Here is a 22,856-nt window from a genome sequence, read left to right as displayed (position 1 = left end):
CTCTCTGCGTGACGTTCTACGTTGTTAGGATGATTTGGAATATGAAGTATTTTCTCCTCCTGTCATCTGGCTGATTCTCGAATAGAACTTGGTTCTCCAAACTCGAACCAAAGAATGATCACTGTAACTTGATCATAGACTCTACTATAGACTTCCTATCGAATCTCGAAATACTATCCACTGTCGAATCTCTGAGAACTCTCCCAAGGACTGTCCCAGAACTGTCTCAAAACCTTCTCGTCCTCCAGTTTTGTTTCGCCTTGTCCAACCTCCGTCATCTGCTTGTCGTCTGCTGCAGCACGTGCAACACCGTTTTCACATGGAGAGACAAATTCCTTCCATGTGTCAAAACTCAAAATTGCAATCCTCGACACGTTCTGATTTCCCGATTCTAAGCAATTCTCCGTACATCCGTAATCTCATGAAATTTGTAAAATCTTACAGATTCACTTTATACAATTTCTAGAATCTGGCTAATGTGAGGATAGACACATTGTCAACATTTCCTTCCTACATTGCCAGACTCTCAACGATGACATTCTTGTACACATGTGTTTACAATAAACTGCTGACACAAACATTAGCAACTTTGTGCAGCTTGCATTTACTCACATATACAACATTTAATTCCCATAACCTCAATAAATGATTTTGTGACATAAACATAAAATAGAATCAAAATATACAAATTATTTTCCTCGAAAATCGAGTCCTGCTACATGGCCCCCCTTAACAACTTGGTTGCTCCGCAAACCAAATTAGACCTCGTAAGAGGGCGATTTTCCATAAACACCCTGTACATCATATATACTGAATCAATATTGAAAGATAAATATAAACTTGAAAAATAAAATAAAACATGTATTATTATGCAGAATAATTATATAAATAGTAATGAATATTCCTTCACCTAAAATTATTCAAAAATATATATATATTTGAATTTTTAATCTTTTTTTCCTTAATTCCTATAATTATAAAATACAAAAACTTCAAATGTAATGTAGCAAAGTATATCCTCACGACATCTAGTGAGTTTTCGCAGAACTAGTTGCTCATCACATTTGGTCAAGAATGATTGTGCATAATTACATATATGTTAGTTTGCAAGTACTCTTGAATTATCTTCTCTTAGCGACAACGCTTTTAGAGTCTCAAGTTACCAAAAACTTCCACTACTCTGTCTGTCCATACGTGCCAACCAATGAATTTATTGGCCGTATCAGTACTGGATCAACTTCATTTATTTCCACCGCTATGTGAATGGAAATCTAAAACAAAGAACTTGTAACATAGTTTTCAGATCATAGTTAGTTAATATATTCACATTTGCACTGTAAAAACTTGAAAATATAATTGTTTTATTTTCATCAAAATTTTATTCACTGACATTTTAGCATGAACGGAAATATAATCTAGCCGCAGGGTGTTGGATATCTTGTAGAAACTTTCAGCATAGTAACTGCAAGATCAACAGTTTTCAATCAAGTGCGTCAAGGTTAACCTAACTTCTATTTCCTGCCTTTTGTTCGCGCGTCACTGTTGACTGGATAACATCGAGTGTTAATATTCCGTAGCAATTATTACGTTATTAGTTTTAAAACACTATAATTTATAATACAACGATGTCACACGGATAAAAACAATCACTTTTTATGTTTTTCGGGCACTCAGTTTTTCCGTATTTGTCGGAATTTTCGTTGAAAACGTCGGTTTTCGTGAATTTATAGTGTCCCATTGATGTATTAGTGTATTTCTCATCTTCTGTAGTAATGTGGTGCAAGTGTGTGTTTTCCCGTTCAGTTTCAGTGCTCTTACTACAATCCGCTATACTACCATCTGGCAAATTCTTAAAAATAGTGATATCAGTGCTCTGTGGGATAGTTTTTAGTGTAGATTTGCTCTTATTAAAAATAGTGGCATAAATTGGTGATATTTGGGAAACTGCGTAAGTCTCAGACTCATCTCTACCATTTGCTTCTACATCTATGTTTGATCTTACATTATTTTTACTATTTCTTACACTATTTTCGTATTTTCTCTCTATCCTATTTAATCTTAACAAAATATAACATGTGATAATTACTATTACAACTAATACACTTCCTAAAACTAACGCTGATATTAATAATAATATTGTATTGATGTCCATTTCCTTCGCTTTTGGATATTATCTGAAATAGACGAGAAATAGATAAAATCGGGATAGGCCTACTTAAAATTCGTAGAAAATTACATTTATTACAGTTAATTAAATAATTAAAACACCTAACTTGTGTCTGCCTACACTCTTTTGCGTTCTAAAAGTCGCATATTTCGAAGCAGTCTTATTTTGTTCTTTCTGTGTCGAGCACCCTTGTTACTTTCCTAGTAATCTTTGTGCATGACCGTTAAAACTTTAGCTATGTGTAAAGTCCGTCTAACCATAACTTGGAGACTATGTTTCACACTTAAAAACTCGTGTTTTCACTCTTTTTCTATCATAAATATAGCATTAAATTATACTCGCTATATCTCTCTATATTTAAGCTTTTATTACTTATTTCATACGTATTTATGTAGTTTAAACTTTATTTTAATCATTTACGTGGTTAAATATTATAAATTTTATTAAATACTAATTTTTCTTGAATTTCTAAAAACATATTATATGAATTTACGCTCGGACTAGGATAAATCTTCACGCTTTACGGAACTTCAGCGGGGCTAGATAGAGCGACTCCTGTTCGTGTCCGCTTCGAGTTCACTCGGAATCTTTCGTATTTACCATGTGCTCGAGACCTGGAGTGGAGACTAGCGTAGCCTCTCGCGGAGCTACTCTCTCGCACGGGTCTCAGTTCTCATTCTTACCTCTTGCTGCTCAGAGTATTTGACGCACATCCATACAGAATAATATGTGAGCCTTTGCTCATATCGTTTACAAATTACATTCTACAATAAAATTAATAATTCTAATGATTCTTTTCAATCAATATTGATTGATTATTACTAATTATAATAAAATACATTAATTTCTTTTCTTTTCTTTTCTAAAATTTACAAAAATTTTCGGAGTTTAAAAATAATGAATAAATACGTTATTACTACATACACTAAACATTCTTTAACACTATTTGTGAATTATTTCTAGCTTTATCTATGCTTATTTGCATCTTTTAACCTTTTAATTCACCATTTACATACACTATAAAATTCATTATTTGCTATTTTGTAAAAACACTTGTAGTAATTATACATATATACTATCTACTATTACTATAATAGTAACCCATTACTAATTCGTCTATTTTTATCTATTATTAACTATTTTCTAGTGTTGTTATTACTAATATTATTACTTTCTACATTTATTTTCCTTATCCCTTCTTGAATGTTTGAATGTTTTTAGACTTTATCTATCCTTGATTGATGTCACTATCCTAGATTTATCTAAGTTATCTATTCTCATCTATTCTATCCTTATTTCACAATTTTCTTCATTTCGTTCACACTTTATACGGAAATGGGACATCGTTTGGTATACCGTATTACAATACAACCTATCCGGTTTGGGTAGTATGACTATTATGGACTATCATAGACTATAGACTTTGTTTACTTAACCTTATACCTTCATATGGTGATGGTGTTTACTATTGGTGATGGCTGCTTGGTGAGTATGGAATGCATGATTTGAATACACTTTGACACATTTACATGTTTGTTTACATTCGATTTTTTTTTCAAAAATTACCAATACTTAATTTCAATGTTTACGAACTGGTTTACAACCTTTTCTAGACTTTTCTCGCTCTAGTTCACGGAATACAAACAATTTTTATACCATATGATCCTAAATAATGTTATTATTATTATTGTTGTTATTATTATTATTATTATTATGATTATTATGGTTCACTATTTTCTATTTTATATTTTCTTATCGATCTATACAGTCTGCAGTACAACGTTATTAATGCAATGACTGAAATAATTAATACAAATATGATTGCTGCTATTACATACATTATGTAATTCGTTCTAATTATTAATAGTGGTACAGTGGTATCCACTTTCAGTTTTAATAAATTTTCAGCTAGATTGTTGAGTTCCTCATGATGTATACTAAAATTTAATTGCTTTAGCGTCCAATTCCCTATCAAACTTAGATGCTTATTACAAAATATGATAGGACAATTGGTTGCTAAGTATGTCGTTGAATATTTTATTTACTCTTTCTCTAGCTAAATGAGAAAATAGATTAGTCAAAATTTTCCTTTGAGCTTGCTGCAAGTAGCAATACATCTCTTGCAGTTTACTCCTTACATTCTGAAGAACATGATGTACCTTAACTACCACACCATGCATTATTGAAATTTCTTCGTTATGCGACACTTTTAATTTGTGAATTTCCTCAGCCAATACATTTTCGTGTTCAGACAATTTTTGAATTGAGGTCGACAACTGTTGTGTGTGTATTAGGTTATAGGTTGACAACCCTATAGACCCAAATCCTAATAGCATAGACCAAATTGAACGTTTAGTCCTTGTTGACTCCATACATTTAGAACTACCATTTATGAATACAAACTGACATGGTATTGAATTTATTATATTAATTCTAAATTGTCTTTCCCTTTCTGCGTACTCTTCTAGAATATCATATGATTCACTACACACTTTGTGCATCGGCACCGCTTCGTGAAAATTAACATGTAATCGAATAGTTGTATAAACCATATTTGACGCATGAACAGCCAACGAATCTTGCGTTAGGGCTATCCCTACATCCTTCATAGTTACTTGATGATGATCATCTGATTTTCCAAAATGAACCATAACTATCAACTTTATATAAATCACCCACATTGTTGTTTCCATATTCTAATGTTTCCTTTTCAGTCTCGAATAAAATTCTGGAATTAGTAAAACCTAATATTAATTTCCTGTTACTATTCATTTATTTATTTGTTTGTGTTTTAACCTACTATCAACAATTTATTTAATCCTATGTATTTTATATCTTATTTTTATTTTCTAGGTGTCAACTGATTTTAATTAATAATTTTAATTTTACATTCCATACATTTATTATTTATTCACAATTCTAGTAACTATAATTCAAAAAGTGTCTATCGATTCGGGAAATTTCCTGATGGAGATTAGCATTTCCTCCAATCTCGGGATTAGGGTTTGGTTGAGAAAGTGCCCCCTTTCTGACACTTCATCGGTAGACCCAATTTGTACCATAGTTACATTAGACCCTATGTTAAAACTTTTTTTTTCACCAAATCAAAATTTATTCATCACCGTCTGATGTTTTATCTGTCTCACCATATTTTTCACCATTTTTACTTTCTACAAATAATTTTAATCGTCTTAAGTCTATAGTGTCACTCTTCTTTTCACCATTTTTAGTTTCATACTGTACTTTGTATGAATTATTGTTTATCTTGTCCACAATTACCCCTTTAGTATTGTAACGGTTACCAAAACATGCGGGCAAACCTGCTCTTGGCATTTCCCTAATTAACACTTTTTGACCAATTTCAAAATTCGGTTGATCAAACTTTTTCTCTATTTGCTTCTTCTGAGATCTAAATCTTCTCTGCAAATTTTTGTACGCTAGCTGGCGTGCCTCTTTTATGCTCTGAAGTCTCACCTCATTGTCGACGTATTCGCAAGGAATATCTAGGTCCTGCTCAAGAAACGTTCTTGGTTCGACTCCATGCAATAGATAGTATGGCGAAAAACCAGTACCATCATGCACTTGCGTATTAATAGTAAATATCAAACTTGGCAAGATCTCGTCCCAGTTTGAAAAATCCTTGTCAATGTAATGCTTCATTACTTGCTGTAATGAGCCAATGGCCCTCTCTGCACTCCCTATCGAATAATGGGCGCTTGTATTCGCAAAATGCAATTGCATTCCAAATTTCTCTGCCATTTCTTCCACTATTCTGCTGCGATGAGATGATAGCCTGTCCAGATGGAGCTGAGATGGAACTCCATGTTTCGTAATCAGATCTTCAAAACTTACCTGCGCAACGATCTCTGCCGTTACTGCGCGTACCGCTCTAGCGATAACAAATCTAGTTGCATTATCTACAAACACTAGAATGTACTTATTTCTATTGTTACGAGACAATTTAAAAGGACCAACTTCATCCATCACAACTGACTGAAATGGAGCATAAGAGGGGTACGTCTGCGCGTGAAATGGTACTCTTCCTGTCTTTCTTTTCTGTATCTGGCAACTTATACATTCTCCTATCTTCTCCATAAAGAATTTCTTCATGTTCGGAAAATATATTAATTTTAATGCACGTCTATAGCATTTCGTGTACGAAAAATGTCCGCCACCATATACCGAACAATGTAGGTTCTTGAATACCTGTTCTCTTAACGCATAAGGAATACATAATAATAATTTGGTACCACCTGCCATTCTTTGTGTTCTATAAAGCCTATCGTCCTTTACCGTATACCATCGGGCTTGCTTCTCGGCCTTTACGTCAGCATCCTCTGGGTGTTCAATTGCATGCATAATCGGTCCGAAAAATGAATCTTTTCTTTGTAACTCGCCAACATCAATGTCCTTATCGAAAGTCAAATTAACTTGGAGATCTTCGGAATTCACTTTCAACGTTTCTAACTCAATGTCGTCTACTGTTGGTTCAATGTCTGTGTTCCTGGACAAAATATCACTAGGATTCTTTTCTCCAGGACAATGCACCGGTGTGTACTTATACTGAGCTAAGTCTAAACTCCATCTCACCAATTTCGGAGCTAATTTAGGTGACGTTTGCAAATACTTTAATGCCTTACAATCGGTGTACAGCTCAAATTCTTTATTGAAGAAGTAATAATTAAATGCTCTTAAAGAACTTATCACTGCCAATATTTCTAATTCCACTATGTGTCTGGTTTTTTCTTGTGGACGTAACACACGACTGTAATACGCTACTGGTGTCCATTCACCATTAGCCTGTTTTTGCATTAAAACTCCACCAATCGAACTAGTCGATGCATCTGTGTACACTCTCGTGTCCAAATCTTCCCTAAATGGAGCTAGTAATGGTGCATTCAGTAGTGCTGATTTTAATTGATCGAACGCCTGCTGGTGTGATTCATTCCATTCGAACTTATGACCCTTTTTCAAAATTGGTTGAAACGCTGATGTGATTTTGGCATAGTCCTTACAGAATTTTCTAACATAATTTGTTAAACCAAGGAAAGATTTTAACTGCTTTACATTATTCGGGGCCTTACATGCTTTTATCGCCTGAATTATCTTCGGGCTAACCTCATATCCTGCGTCACTGACAATGTGTCCGAGAGCCAAAATTTTCCTTTCTATGAACTGACATTTTTCTACAGATAGTTTGAGTCCGTAATGTCTCAATCTTTTGAAAACTGATTGTAGTACATCTACCATTTTCTCCTGATTATTCGTATATATAAATACATCATCCATATAATAGGAAACTGACTCCGGATTTACATTTGCCAGGGTCATCGCCATTATTTTTGTGTATATGGCGGGCGATTGTAAGTATCCCATCGGAAGAACACGATACTGATAAGCTCCTACGCCTGGTATATTGAATGAGGTATACTCCCGTGACTCCTCAGAAATAGGCACTTGATGATAAGCTGATTTTACATCCAAAATACTAAAATATTTATGTCCTCCCATACACGTTAAAATTTGATGGATCGGAGGCAGCGCAATGCTATGTAATTTGACGCATTTGTTCAAAAACCGACAGTCCAAAACTGCACGAATACCCCCTGACGGTTTTTGTATAAACAACATCGGAGAGTTGTAAGCACTTGAACTTTCTTCAATTATTCCTTGCCTTAACAAAATATTAATTTGTTCCTTGACTTTATCTCTTAACGCTATGGGAATTGGATATTGGTGTCGTCTAAATGGTACTTTCGTTTCTAACTCAATGTAGTGCTCAAAATGTTTTACTTGGCCTAATTCGTCGTCCTGCCATGCAAAAACATCCGCAAAATCATAGCATAAATTCTCAATTTTATTCCTAATTTCCGGTTTCGTTTCGGTCCCAAATTTCAATCGAGATTTATCAAAATTTCTACGAGATCTTAAAATACTATCTATATCTTCGGTTGATAATCCTTCGTTCTTCAATTGTTCTTCATCCACACATTCTTCAGCTTTTCCTAGCGTTACATTCGGTCTTAATAAAATTGCTCTATTAGATGGATTAATAATTTCGATCTTGTTATTTTCAGCCGATAAAAGTGCACGCGGAATCAACACATTGTATTGGGCTTCTATCTTCCTGTCCGGTTCTAACAAGTATTCCCTGTTATTCCAAGAACTAACCAAATTCACTTCCACAGTAGTCTTAGTCCTAGGTAACAACCGTACCTTATGACCTAATACCCATCTTGGTCTAATACAATGTTTTATTCCTAAAGCTGCATTATCAGACACTGTCACAGATTCCTGTTCTTCCCTTTTCCTTAATCTTGGCTTTCCAAATCTCTGCAATGTCAATTTATTCTGACCGTAATTTATTTGGCAATTCTGACTCTGTAGAAAATCATTCCCGATCAAAACTTGATACGGAAAATCCTTCACTACGCGAAATTCCAAATGAAATGTCTGTCCGGCCATTTTAAATCTAATCACAGCGATCTTATTTACTACTAACACATTCTGTGTTATTCCACGAATACGTGTTGGTCTAGGAATTACCTTCGCACTAGGTGGGACTAGCTTTTCATTTACAATAGATATCTGCGATCCTGTATCAATCAACGCCTTATGACTTCTACCATCTACTTCTATCGGAACATAGAGCATATTATTATCAGTTAACGTAGAGGCTACTATTTCTCTAACTTTTAATTTACCACCTGTAAATGTGCCTCTGTCATTTACAGTTTGACTTAGTTTAAATTATTTGAACTTGTAGCCTGATAATAAGTTGTACCATTTATCTGGTTCGGTACCACTGGAACATACTGTACTGGACTATTTACTTGGCTATGATTTTGGCACCATGATGGACCATTAACACCATTCGCACAACAACTATTCCCTCTTTGTTGCCAAAAACTTGTCTTCCTTCCACCTCTGTTATTACGCCAATTATTTCTAAATCCTCTTCCATTATTGTATCCGCTAGAACCTCTATTCCTATTATAACTATTATTATTGCTATTCCGATTCCAGTTCCTATTTCCATTATTCTTGTAAAAATTTCGTCCTCCATTCCGAAAATTTCTATTTCCTCTAAAATTATTACTATTATTCTTCTGTTGCTTCGAATCACTACCGCTTTTATCTTCTCTACTATTTCGGTCTTGAAAATTAGCAGCTAATGTCAACTGTAATTTCTCTATTTTCTTCTCTAGCTCACTCAATTGAGTGATACTCGGTGGCTCTTGCTTAATTTTTACGTCTTCCCTATTTTTAATCTCTTTCTTTAACAACAATTTGTCAACTTCCACATCGCTATCTTCCTCTTCTACTTGTTCTCTCATTTTCTTTAAAAGGTCTTTGACAGTAACCTTTCCGTTTTCCCGTTTAACGCGTTTCTCTACTTTGCACTTATTCTTCTCTATTTTCTGAAGATCCTCTACAAATTTATCAATTGTGGAATACGAGTTAGTTCCTACTCGTTCCATAAAATATGGCTGAAGACCACCTACAATTATCCCTATTTTCTTTTTGTCATCCATGCTAGCGTCTAATCTTTCGCACAAAACTAGCATATCATACACATAATTTATTATAGGTTCATCCTCGAGATGCAACCTTTCTCTTATACGTTCCTCTATATCTAATGTTACATTTGTACGTGTAAATTCTTCTATTATGCTTTTCTGTAGTTGCTTATAACTAGTTTCGCTAACATTCCTTCTCTTTAAAAATACCTTCATCCATTGTCTACCATTCCCTTTGAATACACTAGGTAATAGCTCTTTTCTTTTTTCCTCACTCACGCCTGCCATTTGACACGCGTCGACAAACTCATCAAAGAAACCAATTATATCACTATCTGTCTTCAAGTCAAACTTCGGAAGTTTGTTTACATCGGAATAAAATGTTACTCCTGTCGCCATTTTATCTTCTTTTGTACTACTCGACTGCTTATTACTAATTACGCTACTTCCAAATGGAAAAATTGATGTAAAATCTTCCGTATAAGATTTTGCTACAGGACTGAACGGAAAATTCTCGACGGGTCCTAATTTCAAATTTGGTTTCGCACTTTCTTGCTTTTTCTTACTCGAACTTGCAATATTAAACAAGTTTCCGACCTGTACTCCTTTTGCCGCTTTTTGTGCTCTCGTACGAATACTTTCGTTACTCATTTACTTATTAATTACTTACACTTATTCTTATAACACGTATATTCGAGCTACTTAATTAACTTGTCGGGAGAATCGGATAACTATTTTCTTATTGCAAAACCTTAAATTCACTATATCAATTAATACATTATAACTTACTACCTTAACCTAATTCGAGAAAATACGATCACAATACTTAAAATTACACTTCATCGTAGAGAGGGTGGGAAGGTTGGGTTTTAGTTACGTAATATATTATCATTAAAATATGGGTCGTTAAAGGAGGGTTTAATTATTTAAATTTACTGTCTGAGATCGCTACTGATCGGCCTATTGCCAAAACCAGCAATTTCCACCATGGGAGGGATGGGAGGGAATTAAATTTACTAAAATCTTTACAAATAACCTCCGCTAGGCATCGAACCCTAAGCATACTCCACCATGAAGTTAGGGACTTAGTATGTCTACTGGGACCGCTACAAAATGGCCTAAGCCTCACAGCATCTCCACTATGACAACCTAGCCACTCAGTGCCTAATTGGGGATGCAAAGTTGAGTGCAACTAGGCGCCTTCCACTCACCACCTAGAATGAGTGGGATAAACACTGATATTAACTTGTGAGAGGTTTCTCATTTGGGGATAAATTAAATAACAATACGTCCACTTCATTAAAATGAAAACACTGTATTTCGTTATGTTTGAGAGTGTACTGTAAGATTTCAGAACGTTAGTAATGACGGATATTAAGATTCATTTTGCCAGACGAGTACAGAAACGGTCAAGTATTGAGCTTTTGAATACTGAATCGGTGCTACACATACCTGGATGAACTGGTGTATTTCCCTCGTTGTTCCGGCGTTGAACTCGGCTCCTTTAAGCTGAATCTCCTAGCTGATGAAAGACGAAATGAGCATTGAAGTATGACTCCGTTCCAATGCTACTCTCTGCGTGACGTTCTACGTTGTTAGGATGATTTGGAATATGAAGTATTTTCTCCTCCTGTCATCTGGCTGATTCTCGAATAGAACTTGGTTCTCCAAACTCGAACCAAAGAATGATCACTGTAACTTGATCATAGACTCTACTATAGACTTCCTATCGAATCTCGAAATACTATCCACTGTCGAATCTCTGAGAACTCTCCCAAGGACTGTCCCAGAACTGTCTCAAAACCTTCTCGTCCTCCAGTTTTGTTTCGCCTTGTCCAACCTCCGTCATCTGCTTGTCGTCTGCTGCAGCACGTGCAACACCGTTTTCACATGGAGAGACAAATTCCTTCCATGTGTCAAAACTCAAAATTGCAATCCTCGACACGTTCTGATTTCCCGATTCTAAGCAATTCTCAATACATCCGTAATCTCATGAAATTCGTGAAATCTTACAGATTCACTTTATACAATTTCTAGAATCTGGCTAATGTGAGGATAGACACATTGTCAACATTTCCTTCCTACATTGCCAGACTCTCAACGATGACATTCTTGTACACATGTGTTTACAATAAACTGCTGACACAAACATTAGCAACTTTGTGCAGCTTGCATTTACTCACATATACAACATTTAATTCCCATAACCTCAATAAATGATTTTGTGACATAAACATAAAATAGAATCAAAATATACAAATTATTTTCCTCGAAAATCGAGTCCTGCTACAATACAGACATCCCATGAATATTGTTAGTTGTTGCGGGTTCCCAGGAAAGTAATGGCACACTATTAGACCAAGATCCAATTGGGTGATAACTCTCCCCCATAGGGAACTTTTGCCACTATATTTAAAGCGTTCCTTAGGGTCCTTAGAAACAAAAATAGTTGTTGGTCTCCCTATAAGTGCAACACCTGGGTCCTGGGGTATTTGATAATGAGAATTCCGTCTCATTATCAAATACAGAAACGCTAAATAAATACACTGTCTCGAGTGCCTTTATAGTTAAATGAATACATAACACTGATTTTTTTACTTACCTATTTTAATAAAAACGTCCGATGGTAACTCTTGACATCCAGCGGCACAAGCACACATAAACAAACACACACGCTATTGCAAGTTCAGTGGTGCCCACCCCCCCTTATGTCCATGACGCACCCCCCCGCAATTGTCTATCCATAGGTATTCTTCCATGAAAAAAAAACTTTTCGATTAATTTTACCCCCCCCGTCAAACATATTTATATAGATTTTTAACCCCCCCCCCAAATATTTCAATGACGCAGTTTGCGTCATAGCCCCCCCTTGTGGGCACCCCTGCAAGTTTAAAGTGAATCACGATGAAGATTAAACATAGCTCTCTATGTTAACTCTCACTTACATCTATTCCCTTTCCGTCTTATACAACACAACGCAACACACACACACACACACACACCTGATTACCTTCGACGAACATGTCATAACACGTTCACACACGTCTTCAATAAGCAGGGGACGCATACTAGTCATCGAAAACATACCTCGTCTCGGTTTCAATACAAACATAAGATAATACCTTTCACATCAAGACTTGGGAAAGTCATGTTTCATTTTGTTCATACAGGCATTTCTATGGGAATGTGTTTCAAAGCAATATCTCATTACGGGTTCAACATAAACAGTTGGCATAATTTGATCTTTGAAATCTCTGCATAACTGAATTTAATTATGTCATTTCGTTCATGTGATTCTTCATATAACACTTTTCACATGCAATACAAGCAACCCCCTGTTGAGTATGAGTATACAGATTTTCATCCTACGTTGTGAAAACATTATCAAATGATATAAGAAGCTTCCGTTATTAGATTATGTTCAATCAATGGAATCCAATACGTTTCAAAACAATGATATCCATCTTAGCAACCCAGGGAACGTTCCCAGGGCGAAAATTTTCCCACATGTGGTCCTAACACTTAGAACACGATTTTGTATGGGTATGTGTTTCGCTATGAGAGTCATATATCGTTTCTCATCCCACGTTCAAAAAAATTATGAAATACAATATTTACCTTAGCAACTAAGACCAATTTCATACAATCTGCTGAGAAGCTTCGATCATTTGAATATCACTCCTTCAGTTCATAACCTAAAGGCATTTCGTGGGAATAGGACCAAGGGGCGAAATCGCTTATGCTCTTCGGCTTTCCAGGAGGAGCGGGGGATTCAAATAACTAGACAATACATGACGAGAAGACGAGAAAGGCATGTTTCATCTTGTTTCTATAGCTAATAGCTGTCCAAGAGTATACTTCCTTATTCTAGCATAGCAACATACTGGTTTAGGCCAGTTTAGGCCCAGTTTAGGTCCCATGGAAACTTTCTCAGGCCAGGCCTAAAGGTCAAAGGTCAAATCCATCCCAAGTGAATTATTCACTACTCGTATATCTTCCAAAAACCTTGCTATTAAACCTTTATTTACTTCCATCACCTTGATTATATTGTATATCATTTATGAATTCAAATTAATTTACTTAAATAAATATTCAATGTTTTAGTATTCACGTAGTTATTTATGTAATAGTGTGCTTTATTTACCCAGAAATTTGTGTAAATGTGTTCTTTATCTTTTCAGGTACGAGTCATTGTCCACGAACGTCAATGGGGTCATCATAAACTTTCCGGTAAAACTTACATTTTTTATACTCTAATAAAGTTATTATTAACAAGTTTGGTGTTTTATTTCGTGCAGCATTGTCACAAAGTTCCGTTTTACACGTAATGTGTTCATACATACATCCGTCGACAGATCACATCGAGTTGAAGAAAATAACATGCTTCAGGGAAAATTATCATGCGTAGTTTTTGAAATAATAGAGCAAAATTTTGTGGAACCAAAAAATATGTCATTTGTTGTAGTTTTTATTTTCCTTTAAAATATTTATTTATTTATTTATTTATTTACAATACATATACCAAAATTATATTTACTGTTTTTTTCTTAACGGCGACACCTAATCTGCACGTCATTGATTTTTATTAAGGCAAATTATGTAAAATTGTCACTTCAGAACACCATAAAGGTAACCAAGATAGTTGTGTCGCTTTTTGTTGAGGTCTGTGTTTAATTGGCCCTCACACAGTGAATTGAATGCGAATGGAGATAAGGCGAAGGTCAGTTCTTGGTGTGGGTATATCCAACATACTACCTGGTTTTGGCAGTTTAGTTACACCGTGAACTTGAGTAAGGAGAGAGTGAACATGGGACCTCCACAGAACGTCATAAGGGTGTGTATGCTGTACGAAATCAAACTGGTGTCCAACGTCGCTACAGCTGGGTGGAAGGTATGTTAGGCTTTCGGTGAGGGTGTCGTAACTACGTGGACAGTGCAGCGGTAGTTTAGAAAGCTTAAGGACGTCGATGAAACACTCGAAGACGCACTACGTGACGCAAGACCGATGCATGTACAAAATAAAGATCATCAGGCAGCAATTGGGGCGGAAAGTGGCCAGACATGTGAGGAACTGGGATTACAATTCAGTGTGAGTGGAGAAACCGTTCGGAAGCACCTCCATCAACTTGGGAAGCACTACAGGTTTGGTCGATTTGTCCCACATGATTTGACTCCGGGGCAAAAGGCAACGCGAGCAGACACCTGTGTTTCTTTGCTATCTCGTCTGAGGAGGGAGGTATTTCTGAACAAGGTGTTGACATGTGATTAGAAGTGGGTCTTGTACGAAGCTCCACTGCGCTGTCATCATTGGTTAGCATCTCATGAACTGGTTCCAAATCAGCCAAACCAGCACTGCACCAGAAGAAGGTCCTCCTGTGCGTTTAGGGCACTGCTGGCTGGCGGCATTGTGCAGGGGGAACTGCTACTAGCTGATCAGAGCATCAATGCAACTGTGTACTGTTAACAGTTGAGCCGTCTTAAAGAAGAATCAAATCTCTAGAGCCAGCACTTCTGACTTGCAAAGGGGTTCTCTTGTTACAGGACTACGCTAAGCCGCATGTAACTATGAAAACCCTGGACACCATTCTACGTCTTGGATGGAAAAATTGTATTGCATCTGCCATACTCTCCGGACATTGCACCGTCCGATTATCACCAGTTCCGTTCCTTGGACAATGACCTTAGAAGACGTCAGTTCAAATTTCAAGTAGAGATGCAAAATGCACTTGATACCTTCTTTCCTTCACGGCCCACCAAGTTCCACTGGGATGGTATCCCATGGCCTTGCAGAACGTTGACAGAAGGTCGTCGAGGCTGACAGAGACTATTTTTGATCTTCCAGGTACGTCTTAGATGACATATCGATGTTTGAAGGTGGTGGGTGAAAAAGTGACAGAACTTTCTTGGTTACCTTTATAATTGTTACTGCGTACAAAAGTTTATTGGCATAGACTATTATAATTCAGCATATTAGGATTCCAACTTAAAGTCACCAAAATGGGAGATTTTTAAAACATTTCTTTTCCTTCATTGTTTTTTTAAAGTAAATCGAAAGCATGAGGAAGAAAAATTAAGTTATTAATTTAATGCAAAATCCTTCTTTCATTCTAGTAAATATCCTCTTCTCTTAAACAATAAAAAATACTATATCTCTGGAACACCAATGATAAATTTGTATTGCTATAGGAATCAAAATATTTGAAGAAACCGTATTATATATTAGGTTGTTCCATATGAAAAGACAGTTTTAGCATATTTTTTAACCCTACAATGTATAGTGGGACAGATATGGGTCATAGTGGTAAATGTTATGTGTGCTTTCCTACATAACGGTGTGTAGTTGGTTTTGCATTTTGAAAAAGATTGAGAACGTTTGAAGCTAGTTTTAATCCCACAGTTTCCACTTAGATGGCACTTTAACCGTGCCGGTACTTCCGTTATTCATTTTTCTTTTCTCTTGCAAAACTATTTTTTCTTCATAGAAAATAACATTATGCATTGTAGGGTTAACATATTTAATCAAAGTATGATCGATTTGTATTAATAAACTTATCCTATTAACTTCAAAGTGTTTTTAATACCAGTTTCAAACAGCACCTTGATCTATAAATTCTTTAAAGGCAATTCTGACAATTTCCCGATTAAGTAAACGTTTGTTCAGAAAAAAAAGTCGAAATATTTAAATAGGTGGTAGTGTGTAGAGGAACAAGTCTTGTGCATATGGTAGAAGAGACTCAAACTTCAAGTCTCTGAATCTTACGAAACTTATGGTCGTGCATTATCATGGAGAGCAATAACACCTTTTCTGTTTACCAAAGCTGCCTTTGATGCAAACAATTTTTAGTATACAAAATTAAGTTGTTGAGAATTAATATAGATGGTTTCACCCTCTACTGCCACCATTATCTTCCTTGGGTTTTTGTTTTGCCTTTTCATTTGCATCCAGCCATTGTGCTGAATATCTACGATTACCGTAGAGTATTCACGTTTCGCCACATGCAATTAAACGAACCAGAAAGACACATTTTTTTTTGTCTAATACTCAATAATGTGCTGATTTCCTAAAGTTGCAGTTTGTGTCTTTCTGTCAATTGATGAAGAACCAATTAGTAAACTTTTTCACCTCCCCAGGAACTACAAGGCTTCTACGAAGTATAGCTTTGCCTATTCCCCGTTCGGTAGCCAGCTCTCGAATGGTTATGAAAGGGTTGATTTGAACTAGTGGCTCCAGATCATAGTGAAAAAAAAAAAAAAAACACGCTTTCAGATTTCTCACAAAGTTTTATTTTGTAAGGCCTTATCTCCTGAACAGAATTTCTCAAGCCAGCGTCTCACAGTGCGTTCAATAGTAGCATCCTTCCCAAAAGCAGGATTGATCATTGATGTTTGATGTTTCAAGTTACTTGGAATGCAAAATGTCCGAATTTGAATCTATAAAACATAAGTCATAAATTGTGGATTTCCACGTATATATTTAGTTTAGAGTGTCTTCACTGTTTCTGGCCTAATCTAAAACATATGATTATGTAGAACAAAGAATAGGCAACAAAATGATATATCAAACTAAGAATTTCAAAGTAGTCGTATAAAGAACATCAGCTGGGTATGTCCACGGAAATAGGGACAAAAATTCATGAAATAAATATAGTTATAATTTTTAGTCAAGTTGTTCTTTTGATAAAAATATAGTTGTATGCATCATTAATTTATTTCAGAGAATTACTATTTTCTTATTTTTTCTGTAGGTTATCTTTCATCTACTAAGTTTTAATGTTGGTTATATTATACAAGCCTTATTTATTATTACATAGGTCTTACTTTTTTCTGTAGGTATCCCAAGTAAAATTTCATATAACTGATGAAACCTTTTCTTAAAGTAAAGTTCAATGTTCAACTTAATTAAACAGTGCTTATTTCAATTTATTATAAATGTATGTTGCTTATACTTAATAATAAAAGACCATTGACAAGTGTAACGTGAGTTACCCGACTCTGTGCATATTCCGCTAAAATAAGTAGTTATAAAATGTAAATAAAAATTTAATATTTTTGTCATAATTAAATCATGTGTGTCACTATATCTTACATAGTAATTTCATGCACATAGCTATGCCAGGACAAAAGAAAATGTACTAAAAAATTACAGGTTCTGAATGTAGGGAAAAAATTTGTAACGTGAGTTACTATAGTATTTTTTTTCTCCTAGGTTTGCTGTATCATATAAAATAACGATATTTGGTAATTATCTGTATAAATATAATAGCTTTCCTTTTTTTTTTTTTTAAAAAAAAAAAGCGGAGCTTTTAAGTTTATTGTGGTTAGTATTCTTCAAAATATACGTCATTACGTAACGTGAGTTACCATGGACATATCCAGCTATTTAAAAAAAGAAACATTTCAAATAAAAGGATCTGATGCACTCTGCCAAGAATAGAACAATGTTAACTTCACGCTTAGATTGGCATACATTTAGTTCATTTGTTTACAATGTAGCATACAATAAACATCTGAAAAGTAGTTTGAATAAGCTAAACAAAGAAGAAAGAAATTTGAACGCATTAACGTATTATAAATTAATAGTATTTAAATGTAATTGGGCTCAATCGCTGGTGACTCGTACTCTTATAGACAAATTGTCATAGCTGGTTGTCCAAGATATCAATTTCAATATTTTCAGTTTTTTTTTTCAACTTTTGAAGTGTATCGGTCTTCTACAAAAGCCGCATATACTTCAAGAACTGTATAATACTTAAATCTTTCGTTCCTGAAATAGTCATGATAAGAATAATTACTTTCAAATAGCCCTTACCGCTGATCCAGTGGCTAGCGCGTGCTCATTTAGTATATGTGGTGACTGTTTTAAAAACCACTAACATTTAATTTCACAATTCTTCGCTTTTATTCGTCTTTTTTAGACTAAGAGCATAACAATGCGACGTTAAGCTTCCAACAATCACTTTTTTGTTTCTCAAGTCCCCGAGGGCCAACACCTTAGTCACAATATATTCATTATATAGGGTAATTTTTAAAAACACAAATTGAATTTAATATGAGTTTAGAATTTCTAACTGAAGTCCGATTTTCAAGCGGTTTGTAGCAAATGATCAAAGAAGGATGGGTGATTTATGAAACTATACCCACGGATTTAATCTGGGTATAGAATTTCTAATTGAAGTCCGATTTTCATGCGGTTTGTAGCAAAGGATCAAGGAAGAATGGGAGATTTATGGAACTATGTTTACTGGTTTAAATTCATCCGAGGTAATATCGGCCACGCTTCAAGAAAACCATAAAAAAAAATTCGCCAGTGTACCTTACAACTGGAACAAGGTTCGGTGCGGTATGGAAATTTGGATTTTCTTCGTTACATGGTAACCTCGCCAAGGTCAATAAGGAACAGGAAACTGGACAATTGTATTGTAAATTGTGTTGTACAGTTCTGTGCTACTGTGTGAGTATGGTCAGGACACAGTGAGGATAGTGCTCTTTGGAGCAACATGAGTTTATCGTTAAAGTTTTGGAGAACGGAATATGTTATTGCTACGCAAAGGGTATTATTGCGTCGTATTTTGCCCCAGACAGGAACATAATATGGTTGCTAGTGAATAAATTGGAAGAAAGAGGATCGCTTCTGAGTGAGAGAGGGAAGCATCTGACTCCGCAGGCATGTGTTGTGGCAGATACCAGTTGTCAACTCCTTAGGTCGCCCAAGAAATCTCTCCTTCGTTTATCGCCAGAGCCTCTGCAATTTTGCTTCAATAATCCAAAACCACATTCCATTTATAAGGTACACTGGCGAATATTTGTCCTTGAAGGGTGGTCAATATTACTCCGGATGAATTTAAACCAGTAAACATATACTCATAAATCTCTCATCCTTCCTTGATCATTTGCCACAATCTGCATGAAAATCGGACTTCAGGTAGAAATTCTACACATAAATGAAATCCGTGAATTTTTAAAACATCACTCTGTACAATAATTTTAATTCTTTTAATTCAATAGAATTTACATAGACGTTTTGCTTCTAGATCCTTCAAAATTCAAGTCAGTAGCAATTTCAGTAGACCATGTTTCGATATTACAAAGAAAACCTGGTAATAAGAGCATTAGCTTCTTTGTAAACAGAGGAGAATGCTTTGGACTACTTGGCGTTGATGGATGTGGGAAAAGCATACTGTTAAGGGCATTAGTCGGTGAAATTGCTCCCAGCAGTGGAACCATCTATGTAAAAGGTCACAATTTGACTAAACGACGGTCAAAGGTAAGAACATTAATTAAACTTCGAATAGTTTTGTATTTTATATGTTTTTGAGAAATTTTAAGGCATACATGTAATAATTTAGATTGTGTTTGTTGATTGATTCTTTCTTTATTTGATTTTAAATCCAGTCTGCTAAAGTTTCGATAAACGTCAGAATTATCTTCGTTGTAGTTCTTAAAACTAATTTCGTAATTAAATCTTGTAGTTATTTACACCATAGCCCACTAGAGGCAGTACGGTTGTTTAGTTGCTGACAGCAACAAAAGTATTTCAAGCCGTTATTAGAAGTTAAGAATTGTAAGAAACAAGTACAAAGTATTCCATGTGTCAAATAACTATCCACGCGGCTATGTTATCATCTTGTCTCCTTGGTTGCGAGTCATGTGATCAAAACTGAAGTGATGCCAGAGACACTCTTTTGCATATCCATTGATGTTCAAAGAAATAAAAGGATAAGTTAAACCTAATCAAAAGTCGACCTCTATATCGCAAGTCATATCAGTACGAAAGGAGGTAAGACACGTGTGCATATGCACTACTAAAATAAGTTTTTCAGTATAAAGATATTTAACGTGGAATCAAACAGTACATCAAAGTAAGTAGCCACAAACCTAATATTATTATATGCCAAGAATTTTTAACATTAAAAAACATATTCTTAGAAAATAAAAATATAATACATCTACAGTAACTTTTTGCATATGCCTCGTTCAATACAATTGAATTAAATAGATGGAACTTAAAGGATAGGACTATTCAAAAGGCATATTCAACGAACTTAGAAAATTCGTTACTAAGTTTTCTATGTCTGTGTCTGTCTCTTATTTGCGGTTTTGAGCCCTAAATTCGATAGAGCATCAAACTCTATCTAAGAAAGTGATGGAATTTCTCTCGTCACTCTTACCCTTCCCTAGATATTGGCCAAAAAAATTCCGATTTCGGGAGATTTAAGGAGCCATATCTCGGGAACCGTAAGTCATACAGAGATCATATTGGTGTTGCTCAATACCTAAGAGGATGGTGAACGTTTTCGTTTTAAATAGTAATCGGTCACCATTGGCCAACTGGCCACCGTTCCACAGATATTGGCAAAAAAAGTTCCGATTTCGGGAGATTTAAGGAGCCATATCTCGGGAACCATAAGTCATAGAAAGGATATATTTTGCGAATTTTTCAATTCTGAGCCCTCCATTTTGAGCACGTGTCTTCCTAAAACATTATGTCATAGACAGGATTTTAACAGATTTCTTCCTTCGTGTAAACTAAATACTTCCTCATTACTAACGACTACACGGTTCCAGAAGTCTTGTGGCTTGTTAATATGCGTCCTTGCGAACTCGAAGCGAGCATCTACGAGTATATGTGCATCTGTTAGTTTCATCTGCAAAACAGAAAAATTATGAGTACAGTCGCGTGTCCCTTCACTGCATACCAGATCTAAAGTTGTTTTCAGGTTTGTTGCAGCAGCGAACGGGTTTGCTGTGTTAACTTCAATAATTGAAACATTTTCGTCATTCATTGTCCCTTGCGGTCTTCCCAGTTTCGCTTTACTTTGTAATCCCTGCTCCCCTTCTGCTTCGAATCGTTCAATTCAGTACCTTAATGTATTGATATCCAGGCTCATGGCTACAGCAACTTGCTTTTTAGGCATTCCAGCTTTCCATATGCAATTTTTCTTCCTCTAGATATGAGATAATTCTTTGTTCTATCTTATAAGTATAATTTGAGGTAGACAACAAACAGTTCTTTCTAAGATCCTTCTTGCAATGCTCTTGGATTATTTTCAACTTTTTGTTTTGTTTGTTTGTTCGTTGGCCGTACTAAGCATAGCACCTTTTACTCATATAATTATACATTTTCACTCTCTCTACCATTTTTATAACTCGCACGGCTCTTTTGGCTGGTTTACTTAGTGGCAATATGAATTTTCTTTTTGTTATTTCTTTACGAAATTTCAATACGTATGTGCATAATTTGCTCTGTTATCGGATAGAAATATTTGGAGTATACTTCAATAATTTGACGAAGGGTCGTATCTCAAAATCTCGTATTTTCAGACATAAAGAAATAAATAATACACGTAATTACGTAGGCAGGAAAGCAGTTGAATATGAAATAACTCGTCACAAATTCCAAATAATAATTATCTGGAATTATTGATCAATTATTGTATGTTTAAGTTTTTCCTCCTCTGTGGAATTATATTTGTTTCTTTATGTCTGAAAAAGTGAGATTTTGAGATACAACCCTTCGTCAAATTGCTGACGATTATTATTATTATTATTATTATTATTATTATTATTATTATTATTATTATTATTATTATTATTATTATTATTATTATTATTATTATTTTACTTTTACCAATTTCATCTTTAAGTCATAACACACGCTTGGCACGACCATTCTCACAATGGAACTCCCTCGTAGCTAAGCGGTTAGTATACGCGCCCTTGGCGTGGGAGACCCTGCGTCGATTCCCGGCGGGAGCTTATGTGGTTTGGATCCTATGTAAAGCTGTGTTCATTTTACACGATTATCGTTCATTCAGTTCACTGCTCACTGTCGGTCTATTGCTTCTAACCTAGTATGTAGTTTATCCTGACACACTAGGAGCTGCGGTCGCCGCTTAGCCATTGTATTGATTATTTTGATAGAATCCAGTATAGTTTTTGACCTTTATATTTTTCTGGCTTGCGTCTGGTAATATATTGTGTTTTATTATTATTAATTTGCATCCTATAATGTTTAGAGTGTTTTCCTTGTAAAGGCTTGGTCTTTTCAAATTTATTAGATATGTAAATTTGACCTCGATTCCTGAATATTAGCATGGGATAATTATCATAGTGACATACATTATACGCGGGTTCGTCAGATCTGAATAAATTAATATTTGGTCTAGGAA

General features: G+C 35.2%; 1 protein-coding gene across 1 annotated transcript in view; it reads left to right on the top strand.

Annotated features, from left to right (window-relative positions):
• LOC145662203 (phospholipid-transporting ATPase ABCA3-like) overlaps nucleotides 1–22,856 on the top strand; it is a 211,910-nt gene that overhangs the window by 122,574 nt on the left and 66,480 nt on the right. The window contains exon 16 of the mRNA XM_081727537.1: nucleotides 19,719–19,951. Within this exon, the coding sequence (XP_081583663.1) occupies nucleotides 19,719–19,951 (233 nt within the window). The remainder of the gene's footprint in view (nucleotides 1–19,718; nucleotides 19,952–22,856) is intronic.

The sequence above is a fragment of the Thermobia domestica genome, chromosome 10 (genome assembly GCF_964235325.1).
Source record: "Thermobia domestica chromosome 10, izTheDome1.hap1.1, whole genome shotgun sequence".
Lineage (NCBI taxonomy): Eukaryota > Metazoa > Arthropoda > Insecta > Zygentoma > Lepismatidae > Thermobia > Thermobia domestica.
This window is presented reverse-complemented; position numbering and strand designations above follow the sequence as displayed.